The 18,556-nt window shown below is 32.7% G+C and overlaps 3 protein-coding genes across 3 annotated transcripts; all 3 read right to left on the bottom strand.

The window, feature by feature from the left end:
- Positions 1–1,662: 1,662 nt before the first annotated feature.
- On the bottom strand, positions 1,663–4,149 carry LOC100500447 (uncharacterized). The gene is made up of 3 exons (NM_001251313.2): positions 3,884–4,149; positions 2,871–2,985; positions 1,663–1,910 (listed from the first exon to the last, which is right to left on the bottom strand). Exons 1-3 carry the CDS (start codon positions 4,109–4,111, stop codon positions 1,837–1,839), a joined length of 417 nt encoding a protein of 138 aa, NP_001238242.1. The 5' UTR covers positions 4,112–4,149; the 3' UTR covers positions 1,663–1,836.
- Positions 4,150–5,803: 1,654 nt separating this feature from the next.
- On the bottom strand, positions 5,804–8,608 carry LOC100305458 (NBS-LRR type disease resistance protein). Its single transcript, NM_001248742.1, has one exon. The coding sequence runs from the start codon at positions 8,606–8,608 to the stop codon at positions 5,804–5,806; it is 2,805 nt and encodes a 934-aa protein (NP_001235671.1).
- Positions 8,609–13,686: 5,078 nt separating this feature from the next.
- On the bottom strand, positions 13,687–18,327 carry SLTI248 (DEAD-box RNA helicase). Its single transcript, NM_001250943.2, has 13 exons — positions 17,760–18,327; positions 17,550–17,674; positions 16,812–16,919; positions 16,580–16,660; positions 16,191–16,269; positions 15,876–15,961; positions 15,734–15,790; positions 15,577–15,644; positions 15,433–15,501; positions 15,215–15,308; positions 14,559–14,723; positions 14,342–14,434; positions 13,687–14,185 (listed from the first exon to the last, which is right to left on the bottom strand). Exons 1-13 carry the CDS (start codon positions 18,253–18,255, stop codon positions 14,093–14,095), a joined length of 1,614 nt encoding a protein of 537 aa, NP_001237872.2. The 5' UTR covers positions 18,256–18,327; the 3' UTR covers positions 13,687–14,092.
- Positions 18,328–18,556: the final 229 nt, after the last annotated feature.

The following is an 18,556-nucleotide window of genomic DNA, read 5'->3' as shown; positions in this document are numbered from 1 at the left end:
AAGTGGCGAATATAACTTCCTGTGTTATCACCCGAAATAACGTTTTTCTAATAATTCCAATTAAAGTATGCTATCTAGACCAAAATAAAAAATCTCTAACATTCGAGTAAGGATCAAGTAGAGTAACAATATCAATGAGGATAAGACTTACTTAAAGAGGGGAGGGGGTCTAATGTGTAATTACAGGCAAGTGGAGGTGGTGTATTTGGTGGGAAATCTAGCGAAAATTATTGGAAAATATTTTCCTATATAATTTAAAATTTAAAGTAAATATATATTTTTTCCTCAATCAATTTTTTTTTCTAAAGATAAAAACTATTCCCTATTTGTTTATTCTTATCTTTCAGAAATTGTGTTTGACTAGGTCTTTAATTATTTTTATCCGTTGGAGGTCTTTTGCATGTTATTAAGATTTATTTTGTTTGTTATTTGGTTTATTAGTTGTGATACTTGGGATTCACATTTGGCGGTTTTTTTTTATATATATAGCTTCCTCTTACGGGAAAATAAAGAGAATAGGTACACACCTACAACAAAATATAATATAATTTGCTTATTTCTCATATTCATAAAATTATATTATATACTTATTCTACCAGTGCAATGCAGTAGGGATATTTTTTCTCTAAGGACAACACATAGTGCTCTTCAATCTAGGCTCTTTTAAACTCTTCTACTATTAAATTTTAAATTTTAAATTTTATAATAATTGATTATTGTAAATTTTGTATGTGTTATGATTCTATTTGAATTTATTCTACTGCTATATTTATTGTTTATGCCTTCCTAATTATTTATCTAGCATAAATCACTGAACTATTCTCAAGAGACTCACATATTGGCTAAGGATTTCATGTTGAGAGATAATATTTGATAGGTTGCTTATGCTATGATAGATAGTATAGTAGATAGTGACAAAATGCAAGATCCATATTGATATCAAAGGCCCCAATGAGCGATTTGAGGTTGGAGTGAAGAGTCGGACATCATTATCAACCATAGTTTTGGTTCGAATTAAGCCACTCGTACAAGGATAAGAGTTTGGCCCTGTATATTGTATAAAACAATAACAAATAATAAATTAAGATTAATTAATAAAGTCAAAGATGACTTATTTGTTTATAAAGTATATAAATTCATAATGAAGTTAAATTTAGCTCTTATGGGTTTTTTTAACTTTAACTTTGCCTTCTAATGATTGTTTAAATTTAAATTCTTAATAGAAACATATAAAAATATTTTATTAATTTAATTGCTTGCTTTATGTTCTAAAACTCTCTTCATTAAAAAAAGTTTCTAATCATTATTTGGACAAATTCGTTAAAATCATAATTCTCCCTGTTTTATACTTCACACAATCCAACATTTGCAGGTTCTAATGTCGTTAGTACACCATCCCTTTAAAGTGTCGGGGGGGGGGGGGGGGGGGGGAAGCTACAAGTTCACAAAATCCCTGGTAAGATAATGAGCAAGATAATTTCCTAACAAAAAAGAGATGATAATTAATGATTAATTCATCCATTTATTAACTGAAAATAATATTTCCTTTAACTTATCCAATAGAGAATTTCAAGGTTGACTAACTACTAAAATTAGTTCAGATTAGATTAGGGCTGCTATCAATATTCTCAAGGATCTCTAGCTTTTGTAAAGATAATGAAATAATCAAATTGTCATGCTGCTCAATTTGTAATATATATAACTGAAAATTAAGAGTTAAACAATACCACGATTGATCAATCAGGAAAGGGTTAAACATAAAGATAAGTCTATTTCCTCTTCTAAGTTCTTTCCCTTTTTCCATTCACATTCTTTTTTGTGCTTCCCCCATTGTCTTCAACGAACTTTGCGAACTTTATCTTCCTGTCCTATGCCCAAGGATTTCTGGGCATTTGCAATACCTTCAGGATCTGCAACATAAACCATGTTATTTTTATGTTATTATATAAACGGGGCAATATCTCAAGTTTGATGGATATTTGTTGCATTTGAAACGCAAGGAAACATAAAAGATTAACAAATACATGCTTTCCAAAATAAACACACTACTAATTCGATGAAAAACTCAGAATTACAACCAATAATTTTTTACCATCATAGATGATAACATGCCAAATAATATATCAGTCACATGCCAAATAAAACAGAGAAACTCATGTAATCAATTTACATGGTATACAATATATGATGAATAATGAAAGAGAAGGGGCAAAATGGTTTGAGAATGCTGTGCACATATAAAGCAGTAAAGGTGAGCACAGAATAATAGATGACCTGAAGGCTTTGCAAAAAATACGAGAACATATTTAGTTTGAAGAAAGATGCAAGTAGCACAATCGATTATTGATTGAAAATAATACTCCTCAGGTGCTAGAAAACTAAAATTGATGTATAGAATGTGCTAGAAGGAGTGTATAAGAGAGTGTGTTACTGGCACTCCTCATGTTTAAACTGATGAAAAGGGTTAGAAGGGAATAATACGTAATAGAATGCTATTTGATTGCCATTGCTTTGATTTTTTGAAAACTAAAATACAGCGGAATGAAATGAAATGAAACCTGATGAAATAGATTCCATCCCTTCTCAACAACAGAAGCCTTTATTTTTCTCCCCCAATTTGGAAGCATTATGAGACAGAATCAACTTATTGTTTACTAATCCCCTTACTATTTTGTTCACTTTCCAAATAATTGAATGAAAAATTTTCTCCATTCCCATCATAAAATGTCCAAATGACTATTTGGTAATTTTATTTACTTCTATCACATTCCATTCTGCTTAAAATAATTAAATCAGTTTAGTTCTATAATCTATATATTATATTCTATTCAACCTCAGCTGTGGAAAAAGGTGCAACAAATCAAACATACCAAAGAATTGTGTGAAAATGCGAGTGAAGAAGTTCAAGTTGCGAGAGACATTGTATGCCATGACAGGAGGAAGAGGTTTCACCATAGTGTCAATGCTAAAAACACGCTGAAGAAACTGCATTATATAAAAAAAATAAAAAAAATACATTAGTCCAAAATTTGGAGAAGAATACTAAATGCTAAATCAATTCCACAAAAAAAGAAAATGATACATAGCGTGTGTTTGGTTATTAGTTCCGTCCAACTAAACCCACATTGAAATCATGCTTTGAGATGTCTGAATGTCTTTTTTTGTAATGATGCTAACAGGTTTCCAAACATGCTTGTAGTTGTTTATAATAATGGCTTAATTGTACTTTTGGCCACTCAAGTACCAATTGCACAAATTGTGTCCTTCAAGTATCGCAATTATGTGATTTTGGTTTCGACAGTCTTTCATTAAATTTTTAACAAATTTTGTTGGTGTGGCATTGGATGATAACATGACATTTGAAACACATATGCTGACATAACTCGGTCCTTTAGGCATTGCAATTCTAAGAGATCAAAAAGTGCAATTAAGTCACATCAGCATATGTCTTTAGGCAAAACATTAGTTGTTACGTCATCACCCAGTGCCATGCAATACTTGGAGGAACCAAAATCCCACAATTGCAATACTTGGAGGACCCAATTTGCGAGCAATTGGTACCTGAGGGACCAAAATCGCACAATCACACTACCTTGAGGACCAAAAGCGCCATTTAAGTCTATAATACTATAAATATGATAACAAAGGAGAAATGGATAGCATTAGCATGTAAGGTGCACATAAAATGTAATAGCAAAAGCAAAACTGGGGATACGCTGCAATTTATAATATAATGATGAATTAAAGGTTCTAGAGCATGATACTATGTTACTAGTGAATCATAGAGTATGAGAATAAGTATCAATCTCACAAACTAATTTCCTAAATCAAACATAGCTGACAGGTTGAAAAAGTTATTAGGGATCAGGTAATGGTTAGATACCTGAAAATTGCGCTGGAAGCTGTAGCGTAGTTCAGGATCAATCTCGATTCCGAGGTCGTCGTGGAGGTCATGGTGATGATGCTTGGACTTGGAGGCAGGGACGTGCATGGTGGAAGTGCCATCACCCTGCCTCGTCACTTTCAGCTTTCCCTCTTTGAAGGATTCTTCACTCTCCTCGCCTCTCCACGGCGCCGATGACATCAATTGCTTCTTCCCCTTCTTCGTCATGCTTCTTCTTCAACCTTCCTTATCCCTATGTTTTGTTCTCTTCTGTTCCCATTTCCTAATCCTTTTATAGAACCCCCACACAAACCCCAAAACCAGTAAACAATAGATTTTTTTTTTTTTTTTTACTTTAATGTTATTGCGGAGCATTTATTTTTCATATTAATCAGACTATACTTATTTGTGTAAAAATAATTTCTCTATGACATTATACATCCATCCAATATCAAATAAATAATAGATGTATGAGTCAATAAAAAAAATACAGAGTGCACTTTTTTTTATTTTAAAAAAAGGCTATTTGGATCCTCCATAATTTAAATATATTTTCTTTTTTTAATAAGCTTGCATAAATACTGTTTATTTTATTCTTTAAATTCAAATAACCATTGTTTTTTAGGGAATTGCAAAAATTAAATTAATATATGTAATAGATTATTGTTATATTCAATTATAATAAAAAAATAACTTTTCTTTGGACATATTTGTTGAAAAATAATTTTTTTTAGATAATAATTAATTTTATTCTGATATAGTAATGAAAATTAGTTTTTATATGTAAATTATAAAAGAAGAATATGTATGAAATTAAAAGAGAAAAAAGGAATTGAAGAATTCGGAATAATTTAGAAACAGTGTTTTTAAGGGGAATAAGTTGTTGAAAAATAAAACATAACTGAATGCATGGGAAAAAAATAGTGTTTTTAAAATAAATAAAAAAACTCGATTCACCAAATTTCACCATACATTATGATTATTTTTTAAAGAGCTACTTTTTCTTTTAGGATAAATATTATTTTTAGTTTATTATGTTCGAGTCATTTTAGTACATTAAGTTTTAAAAATTTTATTTTAGTTCTTTATGTTTTTACAGTTTTATTTTGATCCTTTATATTTTTAAAATTTTCTTTTTTATTTTGATTTTGTATGGTTTTGAAAGTTTTATTTTACTTCAATTTTTTCCTTAGCCAAGACCCAAAAATGTTTAGATAACAACCTCTCTCAATGTGAGTAAGGAAAAAAATTCATGGGACTTAAATTTGATAAAATGTCTCCACTGTTGAAATAAGATTACAACTAGATGTAAGAGATCTTTCTTCCTCACAGCCAATTAGGAGATCTTTCTTGTCTCTTCCTCTCAGTAAATTAGGATGATTTACAATAGTCTCATAGTGAAAATATTGTTCTCTCTCGAGCAGCAACTCTAACTTATCACTTTGTTGTCTCAGATGACAATAATGGCAAATTCATAACTCGTTACAATTTGTGACATTCTTGCAACTCTTACGCATTAACAGGATTACTTGAATGTGGTGCCTAACTCCTCACGACTGGTCATCACATTCTTGTAACTCTTATGCATTAACATGTTCATTTAAATTTAGCTAGTTCATTAGTTATGGAGAAATCTCCAACTGTCCAACATTTAGAGCCACAGATCATAGTCAGAGTTTCAAAAGCTAATGGATCATGGATGCTTTGGTAAACCTAAATATTGAACATTTTTTTTCAGTAACCTCAGAATTCATATTATGCTCCCTGATTTATTTGGTCGAAACATGAAGAAATTTACAGTGAGGACTCAGGTGACTGCAAAAAAACAAAATACTACATTCACTTGCATATGCAAGCTGATGTACAACAAAAAATTGTCATCACTCACACATGCAAGTATGTTAAAAGAAAAAATCAAAGTTAAACCTTCCAGAGTGTACAAATTTCAAGACTTCTCTTTGCAGTACCAGAACTGGAATCACTCTCTCTCTCTCCTAATGTCTCTAATGAGTAGACATCCCAACCCCCATCCCTCCAATAGGAGATATAAACTGCTGGGACATGTTGTACTCTCCAATAATCCTCACCTCCATTTGGACGCAGTGCTGTAATCAATTCTTCAGGCATATCAAAAAACTCTATTGATTTTAGTTTTGTTAGGTGTTCAATGCCTAATGGTACCTGCTTCAATGAATCACAGCGCTGGATGATGAGCTTTTTAAGACCAGGCATTGCTCCCTCCTCCACAGTCATTGATTTCAGTCCATCTAAATCATCAAGGCCTAACACCTTCAGACTAGGAAACCCTTTTGCCTTGAAATGCAATGTCTCACCAACATAAACTTGAAGAAACTCAAGATGTCTTAGATTTGGCAAATCTTGAAGATGTACCAGAGGATCCTCTTCTAACCGGCTCCATTTTAGAAACACTCGGACCAAATTCTTGAGAGAACTTATCCATTGGGGAAAATTGTCTAGACGCCCACCCAAGTATAACTGCTGGAGATACTGAGGAGGCCTGAAGATGTTGTGAATATCAATTATCTCATCATCTTCAATTGCAGTTATGGACAATGAGCGGAGATTGATCATCTTCTCAATGGATGAACACAAAGCAGCACCATCTTGTTTTCTCATCTTTCTGATGCCAAGCCTCCTGAGTTGAGTGAGTTTTCCTAGCTCAATCATCAAAGCCTGATTCGCCTCTATAAAACAAAGCTTTTGCAAAGATTGCATAAGTCCTATAGGGGCAGCCACCATGAAGCCATGCCTTGAATGTAAATAAGCATAGGATTCAATCTCATAACGATACACCAAGAGATGGCGTAATCGTTGGAGCTCCACAATTTCAACTGGCAATACAGTGACATAAGTGTGTTTAAGATCTAATGTCTCCAACTGCTGCAGCTTCTTAATGGAACCTGGTATGCTTTTCACCTTTGTATTCTTCAAACTCAGATACTTGAGAAGGTATAGGCTGACAATTTCAGCAGGAAAAACCTCCAAAGGTGCATCCTGCAAATCTAACACCCTGAGTAACTTATAACCAGAGGAACATAATGCACGTATAGAAAAATGCTCGAGTGAATCTGATGAGGCAAACATCAGCAGAGACCGAAGTTGGAATGTGGTCCTATTTTGTTGCACATTATTCAATGTGTTTATGATTGATAAGCGTCGAACTTTGTCTGGCCAGATTATATCTTGGTCTTTGGCTATTGTTGCAAAGTTCTGATCCTTTGACTTCAAATTGACAATCTCCCTTAGAAGATCATGCATGCGACAAGTCTTCATCCTGCCATCACTGGTTTTTGCTACCACTTGCAGCAGACTTCTGTCCAAGAGCTCCTTGAGGTAACTGTCTGCAACTTCCTCCAGTGTCTTTCCATCTTCTCCGTTCACAAACCCTTCAGCTATCCACAAGCGAATCAATCGCATGTGCTCAATAGCATGAAACTCGGGAAATATGCTTAGGTACAGCAAACAGGACTTGAGATAGTAAGGCAACTCATTGAAACTCAGGGAAAGCACTTTCTTCATATCCTCCAGTTTGTCATTGCCTTCAATTTCAGACCCAAAACTTCTGTAAACCATCTGCCACTCTTCTATGTTTGCCCTGTTTTTTGTAGCCAATGCACCACCAATTGCCACAATTGCCAGTGGCAACCCCCCACACATTTTTAAGATATTCCTGCAAACTGCCTCCAGATAAGGAGGGCATGGGTTACCCTGAAATGTTTTCTTGCAGAAAAGATACCAACTTTCTTCCTCAGGTAAGAATTCAAGGTTAAAATCCTTACCCAATTCAGCACAGGAATACAAAGCTATATCTTTCTTGCGTGTGGTAAGCATCACTCTACTGCCACGGTTGTTATTAGGCAAAGCAAGTTTGACAGAATCCCATACCTTTACATGCCACACATCATCCAGCACAATGAGATACCTGCTTTGCTGAAGCAAGTTCTTGATCAACTCTTTGAGCTGGTCACTCTTCATTTGTCCAACTGCTTCCGGAGATGGTTTGCCAATGACATTATGGAGCTGTTGAACCAGGTCTTTCAGGAGCACTTCTAGTTGAAAAGACTGAGAAACATTAATCCAAGCATGAATCCTGAAACGCTTCTTCACTTTTGGATCATCATAGACTTGTTTTGCCAAGGTGGTTTTCCCCAACCCTCCCATCCCATAAATGGGAATCACAGCCCTACCTGCTTCTTCATTGAAAAGCAAGTCACTGAGCTGCCTTTTGGGTTTGTCAATACCCACCAAATCAGCTTCTTCTAGCAGAAGTGCATCTCCTTGGCTATCAAGCCTTAACCGTTGACTTGAGCCTGAGCCAATCCCAGCTATGTTTGGACGTCCCTGGGAGATAATGTCCACTCTGGATTTGATATTTTGTATATTTGAAGCAATCCTATGCCGGATGAAAAAATTCACATGAAAAGAAGAACTGTTGCCTTGTCCATGTTGATCAACAAGGCGAAGGCTAAATTCATCTATAGCATCTTCCATGTCATGAGCAACATCTCTTACTCGTTTAACCCATGCTTTGAGTTCAGGGTCTTTGTCTTCCAGAGCATCAGCCACCCTCAAGATGCCCCTGTGGCGTTCTAGTTCATATTTGATGTGCTGAACATCTTCACGGACCCCTCTCTGCAGATTCACTTCTGCTTGAAGTAACAAAGTCAGCTTGTCCAGTAAAAACGATACTGAACTATCTGCCATGGTTTGTTTTTTTTTTTTTTTCTCTAATGGAAGAAAGAGTTGCAAGAACTTGATGATGAGGTTTCTGGGTCTTTTTTTTTTTTTGTTCTTTTTGACAAGAATAGTTGCTATGAGTTGATGATGAAATTGTGAATTCCTTTTTGGCCCTGATGTTGTGCTTATATGGCCATGTTGAAGGTTTCGTGTCTGAATAACACCCTTATTTCTGGTCAACTGAGCATTTGATTGAATGCCTTATTTTTCCGCGTCACAAAACTGCCCAACTTCTCCACGATGAAAAAGATGTGACGTCGTATTTTACGAAAACAAACAAAAGAAGATGATGACTAGCAAAACTTTTCTGAGATCAACGAATCAAAATATTCACATCAGCATCTGGAGAAAATTGTCGTTGCAAATATACATGACAAATTCTAGAGAATAGTTCAAATCATACGCGTATTGCACACTTTGCTTTCCGTCCACATATTTGCACGAATATCAACTCAACTACCCATGTACAGTGTTATTGTGAAAGAAGTAGACCATAATCAATGCAAATTTTGATTCTTTAACAAATATATGATGTATTTAGATTAGTGAAGAATCTGTCTTTAATTATTTTGCATGAAAGTTTAGATTAAATTAAGGAAATCTCAGCTTCGTATAAAATTAAAGGAAAACTATCAATTTTTATCAGAATGGTTAGGAAGATATTTCTTAATTCTTATCAAGGGATAAACGGGTTACTCTGTAATTGAAGTCTAATTTTAACTTTGCAAGAAAAGTATTAAATTTTAGTTTAAAGCAAAGCATATCTTAAGCTTAATTTGCTTCTAAATTAAAAGTATATATATCAATGAGTTAATATTCTGTGAATAAATATGAATCTTTACTTTCTTTTAAAATAAATTATTTATATATTTTTCTTATTTTATGGCATGTATTATAAATATTAGTATTAAATCAAGAGTTTAAATATAGTAAAGTACCGATTTTTTAAAAAACATCATCAGTGAATAATAAAATACAACATCATTAATGAAATAAATTACAATAAAATATGAAATATTTATATTCTAAAAAGATTAAATTAATAAAAACTATGATACTAACTAAAAACCTAATTGATTAGATCTCCTTCACTCACATAGATGGTCTGTCGCACACTCTCTCCAATCACATCCAACGGTTTGGAAACAAAGCAAATTTCTTTTTGATGTTATTAAATTTCCTAGAATGTCTTCTTATTATGAGTAGCTTTTTAACATTTACTATAATTTCCTTTAAAACATTTATTAACAATTTAAAGATATAAACAATAGCCAGAAAGAGATAAAATAAAAAGTACAAAATCATAAACATGTTTTATAATTTTAAATGCATTTATCTTTAAATACTTATTAACTTATGATCGTACAATTATAATTCACTTTAATGTTTATTTGTTATTATTTTATTTATTTCATCTTAATAGTAAAAAATTAAAAAAGCACATTGACTAGTCAATAATATAACATCAATCAACCAATATAATAATAATCTATAACTATATATATATATATAAATGAAATATGATGTTTTGGTGTACACATTTTTATGTTCATTTTATTCATATAACTACATTCATCTAAGTTAATTTTGTCCCTAAAATTATCTTCACAAATCACTTACCTATTTCTATTAATATTTTTTTTGTTTAAAAAAACCATTAAGCACAGGGTGTCTATTTTTTTCCTAATAATAATAGTAGTAACAGCATTATCAATAATTTTTTTTTCCCATTGAACACGCGGTTATATCTACTAATTGGAACATAATTACATGACAGGGGATTGCAACACCTTTGACACGGTTAAGCCGAATGCCCAATCAGCCATTGGATTGTCATAAAGGACATTGACTAAATTAAAATGGTTACAAACCGAATCCCGTAATGCAAAAAATAACATTTTTTTCACTTATGCACTACATATGTTCCAAAAAAGGTTTATTGTATAAAAAATGTAACAATTATATAATACGTATTAGTATATTGTAAATAATTAAAAGTATTTAAGAACTTAATAAATTATGCCTTTGTTGTACTTTAAAGGACAGAAAAGTTGTTTTTTTTTATAAAATGTAATTAGAGTTTCTCTGCAACTTCTGAGTGGTTGCTTCATCATTCCCTGAATACTTTTTCAATGATTAATGGCTTCTAATACGCGTTCAGACGACTAGATTGTGTAGGTTACAGCCTCCGTAACTGTTCAATTATTGGCTTTTTCTTTGTACCTAAGGAAATGGGGAATGTCTAATTTTCTAAATATAGCATTATTCCTTCTTGTAGGTTATTATGGAGAGCAAGTCATTCGGGCAACTTTGCAAGCTCACACGCTAATCAAGCATGAATTTGAATGTTGACTTAATGAAACCAGTTCTCTGACTTGGTGAGAAACTTCTGACAAAAGTTAAAAAAAAAATAGTCCTTGACCACAATTTCAATTACAAATATCACAGTTTTTGAAGTTATGATGATTATAATTGTAATTGCATCCATCACATTTAATAACCATTACTATGGTTGCTTTTTAAAACCTAGCTTTTAATTTAAATAAAGAGTTCAGTTAGGTAGATTTCTTGACGAGAAATTATAATAGAAGGAAGTAGGAAATAACAAAACGATTTTTCCAAATCAATCTTTTATCATTAATTTAAAATCAATTTATACACCTTAGTTTTTCTTTTCTTTTCAAGCAAAAAGGCAATGTATATTATATGCACATTAGTTATGAGCAAGAATATAAATCAATTAACATGAAATTATTTTAACTCAAAAAATGTACGTGGTTTAGAAAAAAATATATATAGACCTTAATTTTTTAATAAGCTAGATGAAAAGATCTTAAAAAATTAAAGTGTATACATTGATTTTAATTTATTAAAAATTAATTATTTTTACTTTCTTATTTTCTCTTATGAATATTTGTTAAAACTTTATCTAAACTAGACTATAGGTCAAATAAAAAAAAACTAGACTATAGGTTAGTTGGTACAAGTTTTTTTTTTTTTTTTAACAGACAGTTGGTATAACTTTTAGTTACATACATTGTTTATTGTTTGATTGTCACTAATAATTTTAAAGGGAAATATTTTCTATATGGAAAGCAAATGATCCGACAAGGTTAGCATTGACCTCTGATAATTTAGGATTTATTTCATTTTAAATGAGAAGATTTTATAAAGTAAGCGAAGAAACATATATTTGTAATTAATTTAAGTTATGCATTTTTGAACTTAAAGCTTTAAACGAATAGTAGATACATTCTTTTTTTTTTACTTCATAATTTTTCTCATTTTAAATGCATTAAATCATATAATTTGCTATTCTTTTAATTTTAAATTATATATTATTTAAGATAGAGCAACATATTTTAGGAAAGTTATTAATTATATAAATAATAAATATTTTTTATTAAATAAAACATATTTATTAAAAAATGTAAATAATGTGTAGCTGTAAATTAGTTTATAATTTCTTTGGTCTTCGGCCAAGAAAGGTTTACTAGCGAAACAAATTTCATCAAATAACTTTTTTGACTTTTATTATATATAAAAAGATAGATTTATTTACACCACTACAACTCTTTACATAATTAAATAACATTTTATTAAACAATACCATTTTTAAAAATAAATAAATAAATATATATATATTATTTTCAAAATTATTTAATATCTTATTAATATGTATCAAAATTAATATAATATATGCTTTCAAAATATGCAAAAATAAAAATCATTTAATTATCTTTATATGATCTTATTTAAAATACTCAACTCATAATTTTGTAATTTCCATAAATTTTAACTTATTATAAAATATGTAAAAGAATATGTTGTTTATGTCAACCTACATAAATAAATAAGTAACATTAACCTTGAATCAAATGATTTTAAATATAATTTAAAAATTCAATCCGATCCAGATTCAATGGCATAACCAGATCAGTTTGATTAATGAACTGACCATACATCTAATCCAATTAGATCCGACCAATTTTGGATAACCCGACTACACAAACAGATTTTTAAAACTATTTTCGTGTTTAAAAAAAAAAAAAGGACTCCAAAACACTATCGTGCCACCACATCACACCCATTTCCAATGAATTTTTCTGTGATTTTTTGTCTGTTCTAACTAATAGCTCAAACTAGTAGCACAACGGTATTCATTTTTTCAATTGCAGCCATTGTTGTCAAAATAACTTTGTTATTATGATTCACGACATTCATTACAACTGAAGGTCTTCTCATTACAAATTAAACTTTCAAATATTAAATGTTGCTTAAAAATTATTAGCAAGACCATCAAACTTGAAAGTTTGTACAGATTCATAAGAGCTCCATAAACTTATAAGAGACTACTTCATATAACAATAATAACAAAATACTTATAAATAACATACCAATAAAATATTTTAATAACATAATAAAGTAAAATAATAAATAAAAATTCTACAATACTTAAATAACCAAGTCTAATAATGCATCACTATAAAATAATAACTTGCGAAAATGATAGTAGTGATAGAATATTTACATTGAAGACTTGTTGGAGAATGAGTTTGATGTTGATAGAGACGAAGGTTCCTCAATTTAGGAATGACACATCAAATGATGTATATTAAACCCTAAACACATTAAAAAAAATAATAAAAAAATATATTTATGTCTAATTTTTTCAACTTATTGACTCGCAAACTCGATGGTAAACTAAAGAGTCTACCAACTTTGCACCAGATTTATAAAATCTACCCAAAAACTACAGAGTTTGCAATTGAGAGTTTGCATACAAGTCAACTCATAAGTGAACTCATAAACTTAACGAATTAACTCAAGAGTTTGATAGTCATAATGGGCAAAATCACATGGCTAAACAGCTCAAAGTGGACCTTATGTTAAAATATCTTTTCATGTGCAGGTATTATAACCTCACGACGGAACTGGAGACAATAACACTGAAGGGGATCTTCTCAATTGAAAGATCCCTACTATATATAATACAGATTCCAGCTAACGCAAAAAAAAATAAAAAAATAATAACACCATCCTCATTAACAATCCACATAAATTGGTATAACAAGCATAGTTATGGTTACAGAATTAATGTAGCAGTCGGGGAGATAAAATTTAACTGCGAGCTACCACCAAATGAAAATAGTAAATTAATTAATTAATCAATTAAAAATCTAAAATGTCAAACCCTGGAAATTGTAACTTATAAGACAATTCTAGACAGCTAAAAATATGTGTGAATACAAAATTATCATCTCAAAGTGAAGACAAAAACAAAAGAAAGCACAGATGGGTGCATGCTACAACATGAAAAGACTCACTAATCTATTTATAACTAACCTTTTTTATTACCTCTTAAAGTAATAAATAACTCGGCCAAAAAGAGTAAGAAATGACCGAATTCATATATTTCTTCAGCCAAAAATAAACACAAGTAGCCAGCACTTAGTCTTCATCAGAGTCGTCAAATGTTTTCTTTTGAGACTTTGGAGCATCAACAGGAATTTCCTTGAAGTGTGCCCCATAAAGTTTGGACTCCTATCATAGATTGAAAATTTATAGTTTTATCAATCAATCAAATGTTTTGCACAAGACAAGAGTTAAAGGATTGCCAAAACAACGAAATGTTTATCCTAGCTCCATCATAGAAAAAATCTAAACTGGTGCATAGATAAAGTGGAAAAGAAAATAGACCTTTTTCTTTACATGTGTGCCAAATTTCAGGAGGGCATCCGGTACAATTTGCCCTGCTTCTCTTAAAACATTCACCAGCTCCCCAGCAAGTCCCTGAAAATTTCCATTCTTAAGTTGATACCAGGGTGAAAAGACAAAAACACCAATTATATATAATAGAAACAGCATGCATGGGTGCAAAGAAGAACCTAGAATATATAAAGAGAATTTATACTACCTTATTCTGCTGCATAAAGAATGTATGGGCAACACCTTTTTTACCAGCTCGTCCAGTTCGCCCAATTCTATGAACATAATCTTCTGTAGTCAGAGGAAAACTATAGTTTATCACTACTTCAACATCTGGAATATCCAATCCTCGTGCGGCCACATCAGTAGCAATCTGCTCATTGAATTGTTAAGTCAAATATATGACTGAATAAAACAACAAAAGTGTGCAGAATGTTTGAGGGATCATGTCATTCGTACTTTACCCAGTACAGGCATTCACAGGAGCCCTTACAATGATATTAAAGTTTAAAAATAGATTGACCCAATAATTTCTTTGCAATCAGTACATTCTTTTTGTTGAGGACTAAGGGGAATTAAAAAGCGGATTTAAATTCATCCACAAGTCAGTACTGTAAAAATACTAAAACTAGAACTTTCAAAGGGAGAAGGAACGAAGCACAGAAGAATCTGGATATAAACATTATCCAGAGATAGCAAATATAGAACAATGTTCCAAAATCATAATTACAAAATGATGAGAAGAAAATAACCATTTTCCAATAAAGCCACAATATCATGAAGAAAACAGTCAAACATAAATACCAATTCATAAATTTGTTCTAACTTTTGAGCCAACAATAATTCCAATGTAAAATAGGTTACCATCAAAGGACAGCTTGCATTCTTGAACAATGAGAGTGCCTTTGTGCGATCATGTTGGGCTTTGTCCCCGTGTATTGATACAACCTTCCAACCCCTGAAGATGGTATTTAACATATCCTGAGAGGCTATTATAATTATATCATCAAGTGCTTAGAGCCAGCACCAGATTTTTCACCAGGGAAATTTAAAAAATAAAATTGCATGCGTGTGTTACATACCCTTCTTGAAGCATATTTTCAACTCGTTTGGCTTCCAATTTGTACAAAACAAAAACCAATACTCGATTCCTGAGAAAAGGTACAAGCTCTTAGTAACATGTGGAAAAACTAAACATGTAAGAAACAAACAGCAGGAAAAGATACCTCTGAGATTTGTGGTACTTTTCCAGTAAAGCAACTAGGCGCTTATCACGAGAACGGTCATCCAAGACCTATGAATGTAAAAGGAATTAATATTCACTAAAAGCATAAATACATATAAATGCATATATGAGAAATGTAGATTTGATAAAATTCACACCTCAACTATCTGCATGACATCATGATTGGCAGCTAAGTCTTCTGAGCCTACAACAACCTGTCACGAGTTTAAATATTTCTTCCTCTAAAAGCTTATATAAAAACAATAGTTGAAAGCTTTTGTTGAAAATGAAGATACAGACTTTTACAGGATTAGGATCCATAAACTCCTGTGCCAAGTAATGAACTGGCAAAGGCCATGTAGCACTGAACATAACCATTTGACGATCTGCAGACAAGTATACTCTTTTTAATGAAACAAAAATAAGCTGGGAAAATTTGAGTAAACAAAATATATCTATGTTAGCTCCATGGAGAATCAGAAGTAAGGTTCAGAGTAGTTCAACTATAACAAATTTAAGCCAACATTTTAGAAGAAAAAAAACTACAGCAAGAAATTAAGTGGAATAAGTTAATGACCAGTAATAGAGGAAACAGTTGAAAAAAATGTATCATACCAGAACACGTTTGACCCAGTATAGAGCGAACTATTTGTTCAAAACCCATGTCAAGCATCCGATCAGCTTCATCAAGTACCTAGGACAATTAAAGTAAACATTTGCAAAAGGCTCAGTATATGTTACTTAATAACAGCATCTACGTCTACTTCACAATCAATTTAAAGCCAAAGAAAATTCAGCCAAGATGCAAATTGTATGTAATAAATTCAAAATCCAACATATTCCAACATTAGAATTTTAGCAAATGTAGAACAAAGAGGCTCACACTGAGTTGCCCACCAGTGAGTCTAGCAAATAAAAGATATAACTTTTTCATAATAGAAGAATGCATTAAGAAATAAGAGTGAAGTGAAAAACAGAATTCTGCTTGACAATTTACAGCTTACCACAAAAGATACTTCTTTTAGGCAACAGATACCCATTTCAATCAGATCCTGGATACGACCAGGGGTTCCAATGACAATGTCCTGAATGGAAAAAGTAGGATTAAAAGAACAATTTGATGTTTATAAAAAAGTAACAAAAAAACTCACTCAATATGGAAGTGAACAAGCATGTGACTTCAACTGGCATTTGAATACAAGCCATCCAAAGGAACAGAAGAACTTGATAACTTACAATGCCAGATTTTAGTGAGGAGATTTGTGGCCCTTTGGAGGTTCCACCATACAAACAGATTGATTGCACACCACAAGACCTACCAGCATCACACATGACATCTGATATCTATAAAAAATTAAAGAAAATTATCAGCCATTATCTTTCAGTAAATCAGTAATACTACCCAAGACCTATGGAAGTTGGAAATGTAAGATAAAGTCACTGGTAATTTATTTGTTTTGCAGGGAAGCAAGCAACATCTGGGAGAGCAGGGCAGGGGATTAAATTGTAGAACCCGCATAACAGGAGCAGCCTAAAAAATTAAGATTATTCTGAAAAACATCAACCAATCTCCTCCTATAGACTCAATAGTGTTCCAATAAGGACTAAGGAGAGATATAACAATCTCATGGGACACCAATATTTAACTTCTCATTTCTCAATTTAATTGATGAAGCTGGATGATGAATTGCCTGTAACCTATGGCTTTCTCATGTTCGAGTATGCATCTTAAATAACAAACTCACAGCAAGCAACTACATCATTCACATTCAGTAACTTGAGAGAGAGACTAAAATTCTCTCACCATTATCAGAAATGGATAGTTTAAAAGAATCAACGAAAGTCATACAGGACTCTAATTTCAATTTGCAGCAGACAAGTGAAAATTACACATGAAATTATTTTTAAAAAAAATGAAGTTTATATTCTAATTCAATGAAACACCACCCCGTGCATCAAAAAACAAGCAAATACCTGTTGAGCTAGCTCTCTAGTGGGTGAGAGCACGAGGCCGAGAGGGTTTCGTCCCTTGGAACTTTTCCCCTTCCGCTTCCCCAAAACATGCATAACCGCCGGTATGCCGAACGCCAACGTCTTCCCTGAAAGCAAAAAACCACCAAAATTAGAACCAATTTCAAGTCACGTGAAACACAAACAACAGCAGCAGCAGCAGCATCAACACACCTGAGCCAGTGGCAGCAATTCCAATCAAATCACGACCGTCCAATAAGAAAGGCCACGCCCGGGACTGAATCGGAGAAGGCTTCTCGAAACCCTTGCAGCACTCCAGCACGTTCTCCGGCAGCCCCGAATCCGCGAAGCTCTTCACCGCGGCGTATTTCGCCTCTCCCGCATTGTTACCGGTGACCACAACAGACCCATCCGTCGCCGTTTCCTCGCGATTAGCACCATCGCCGTTGTTGTTGTTGCTATCGCCGTTGGTTTCCTCGGCGTTCCCCTTGGACTCGTGGTGCTTCTTCTTTTTCTTCTTCGATTCGGTGCCGTTTTGGGGGTCGTGTTCGTCGAGCTTTCGTTTGGGGCTGCTTTCGGTTTGGTGCTTGTCTTTGTTTTTGTTCTTCTTTTTCTTCTTCTTCTTCTTCTCGGAATCGAGCTCAGGGCTGCAGGGGGCTTCTTCGGCGACAGGTTCGCTGGCCAAAACGGCGTCGTGTTTCCGACCCATGTTTGTTTGGAGATGGAAGGTGGTTGGGTGAAGGGAAGTTGACAACGCCGCGAAGCAGCGCAGACCAGTGCCAAAAACTGCAAAGGGTGCAAGCGCGGAGATTTATAATTTTTAGGGTTTTGACTTTTGACTCTGAAAGTGTGCCAACTCGACTTCTAAAAAGGATTTTTTAGTTTTTGGTTTTATATATATATATGAGATCCAAAAAAATTGGTAATTTAAACAAATTTCAATCAATTACAAAGAGAGTACTAGAAAGTAAGTGTTGCTAGCATTCCTTAATCATATAAATTGATTAAAA

The sequence above is a fragment of the Glycine max genome, chromosome 1 (genome assembly GCF_000004515.6).
Source record: "Glycine max cultivar Williams 82 chromosome 1, Glycine_max_v4.0, whole genome shotgun sequence".
Taxonomy (NCBI): domain Eukaryota; kingdom Viridiplantae; phylum Streptophyta; class Magnoliopsida; order Fabales; family Fabaceae; genus Glycine; species Glycine max.
The sequence above is the reverse complement of the archived record's forward strand: the minus strand, read 5'-3'. Positions and strand labels throughout refer to the sequence as shown.

Bases quoted from the DNA above. Each gene is read 5' to 3' on its own strand.
- SLTI248 (NM_001250943.2), bottom strand. From the start codon at position 18,255: ATGGGTCGGAAACACGACGCCGTTTTGGCCAGCGAACCTGTCGCCGAA. The intron at 15,962-16,190 runs GTATGATACATT...ACTTGTCTGCAG, and splicing joins ACTGGGTCAAACGTGTTCTG to ATCGTCAAATGGTTATGTTC. The intron at 14,435-14,558 runs GTAGTATAAATT...GGAAATTTTCAG, and splicing joins TCTTTATGCAGCAGAATAAG to GGACTTGCTGGGGAGCTGGT.
- LOC100305458 (NM_001248742.1), bottom strand. From the start codon at position 8,608: ATGGCAGATAGTTCAGTATCGTTTTTACTGGACAAGCTGACTTTGTTA.
- LOC100500447 (NM_001251313.2), bottom strand. From the start codon at position 4,111: ATGACGAAGAAGGGGAAGAAGCAATTGATGTCATCGGCGCCGTGGAGA. The intron at 2,986-3,883 runs GTATCTAACCAT...TATATAATGCAG, and splicing joins GCTTCCAGCGCAATTTTCAG to TTTCTTCAGCGTGTTTTTAG. The intron at 1,911-2,870 runs GTATGTTTGATT...TTTATGTTGCAG, and splicing joins CATTTTCACACAATTCTTTG to ATCCTGAAGGTATTGCAAAT.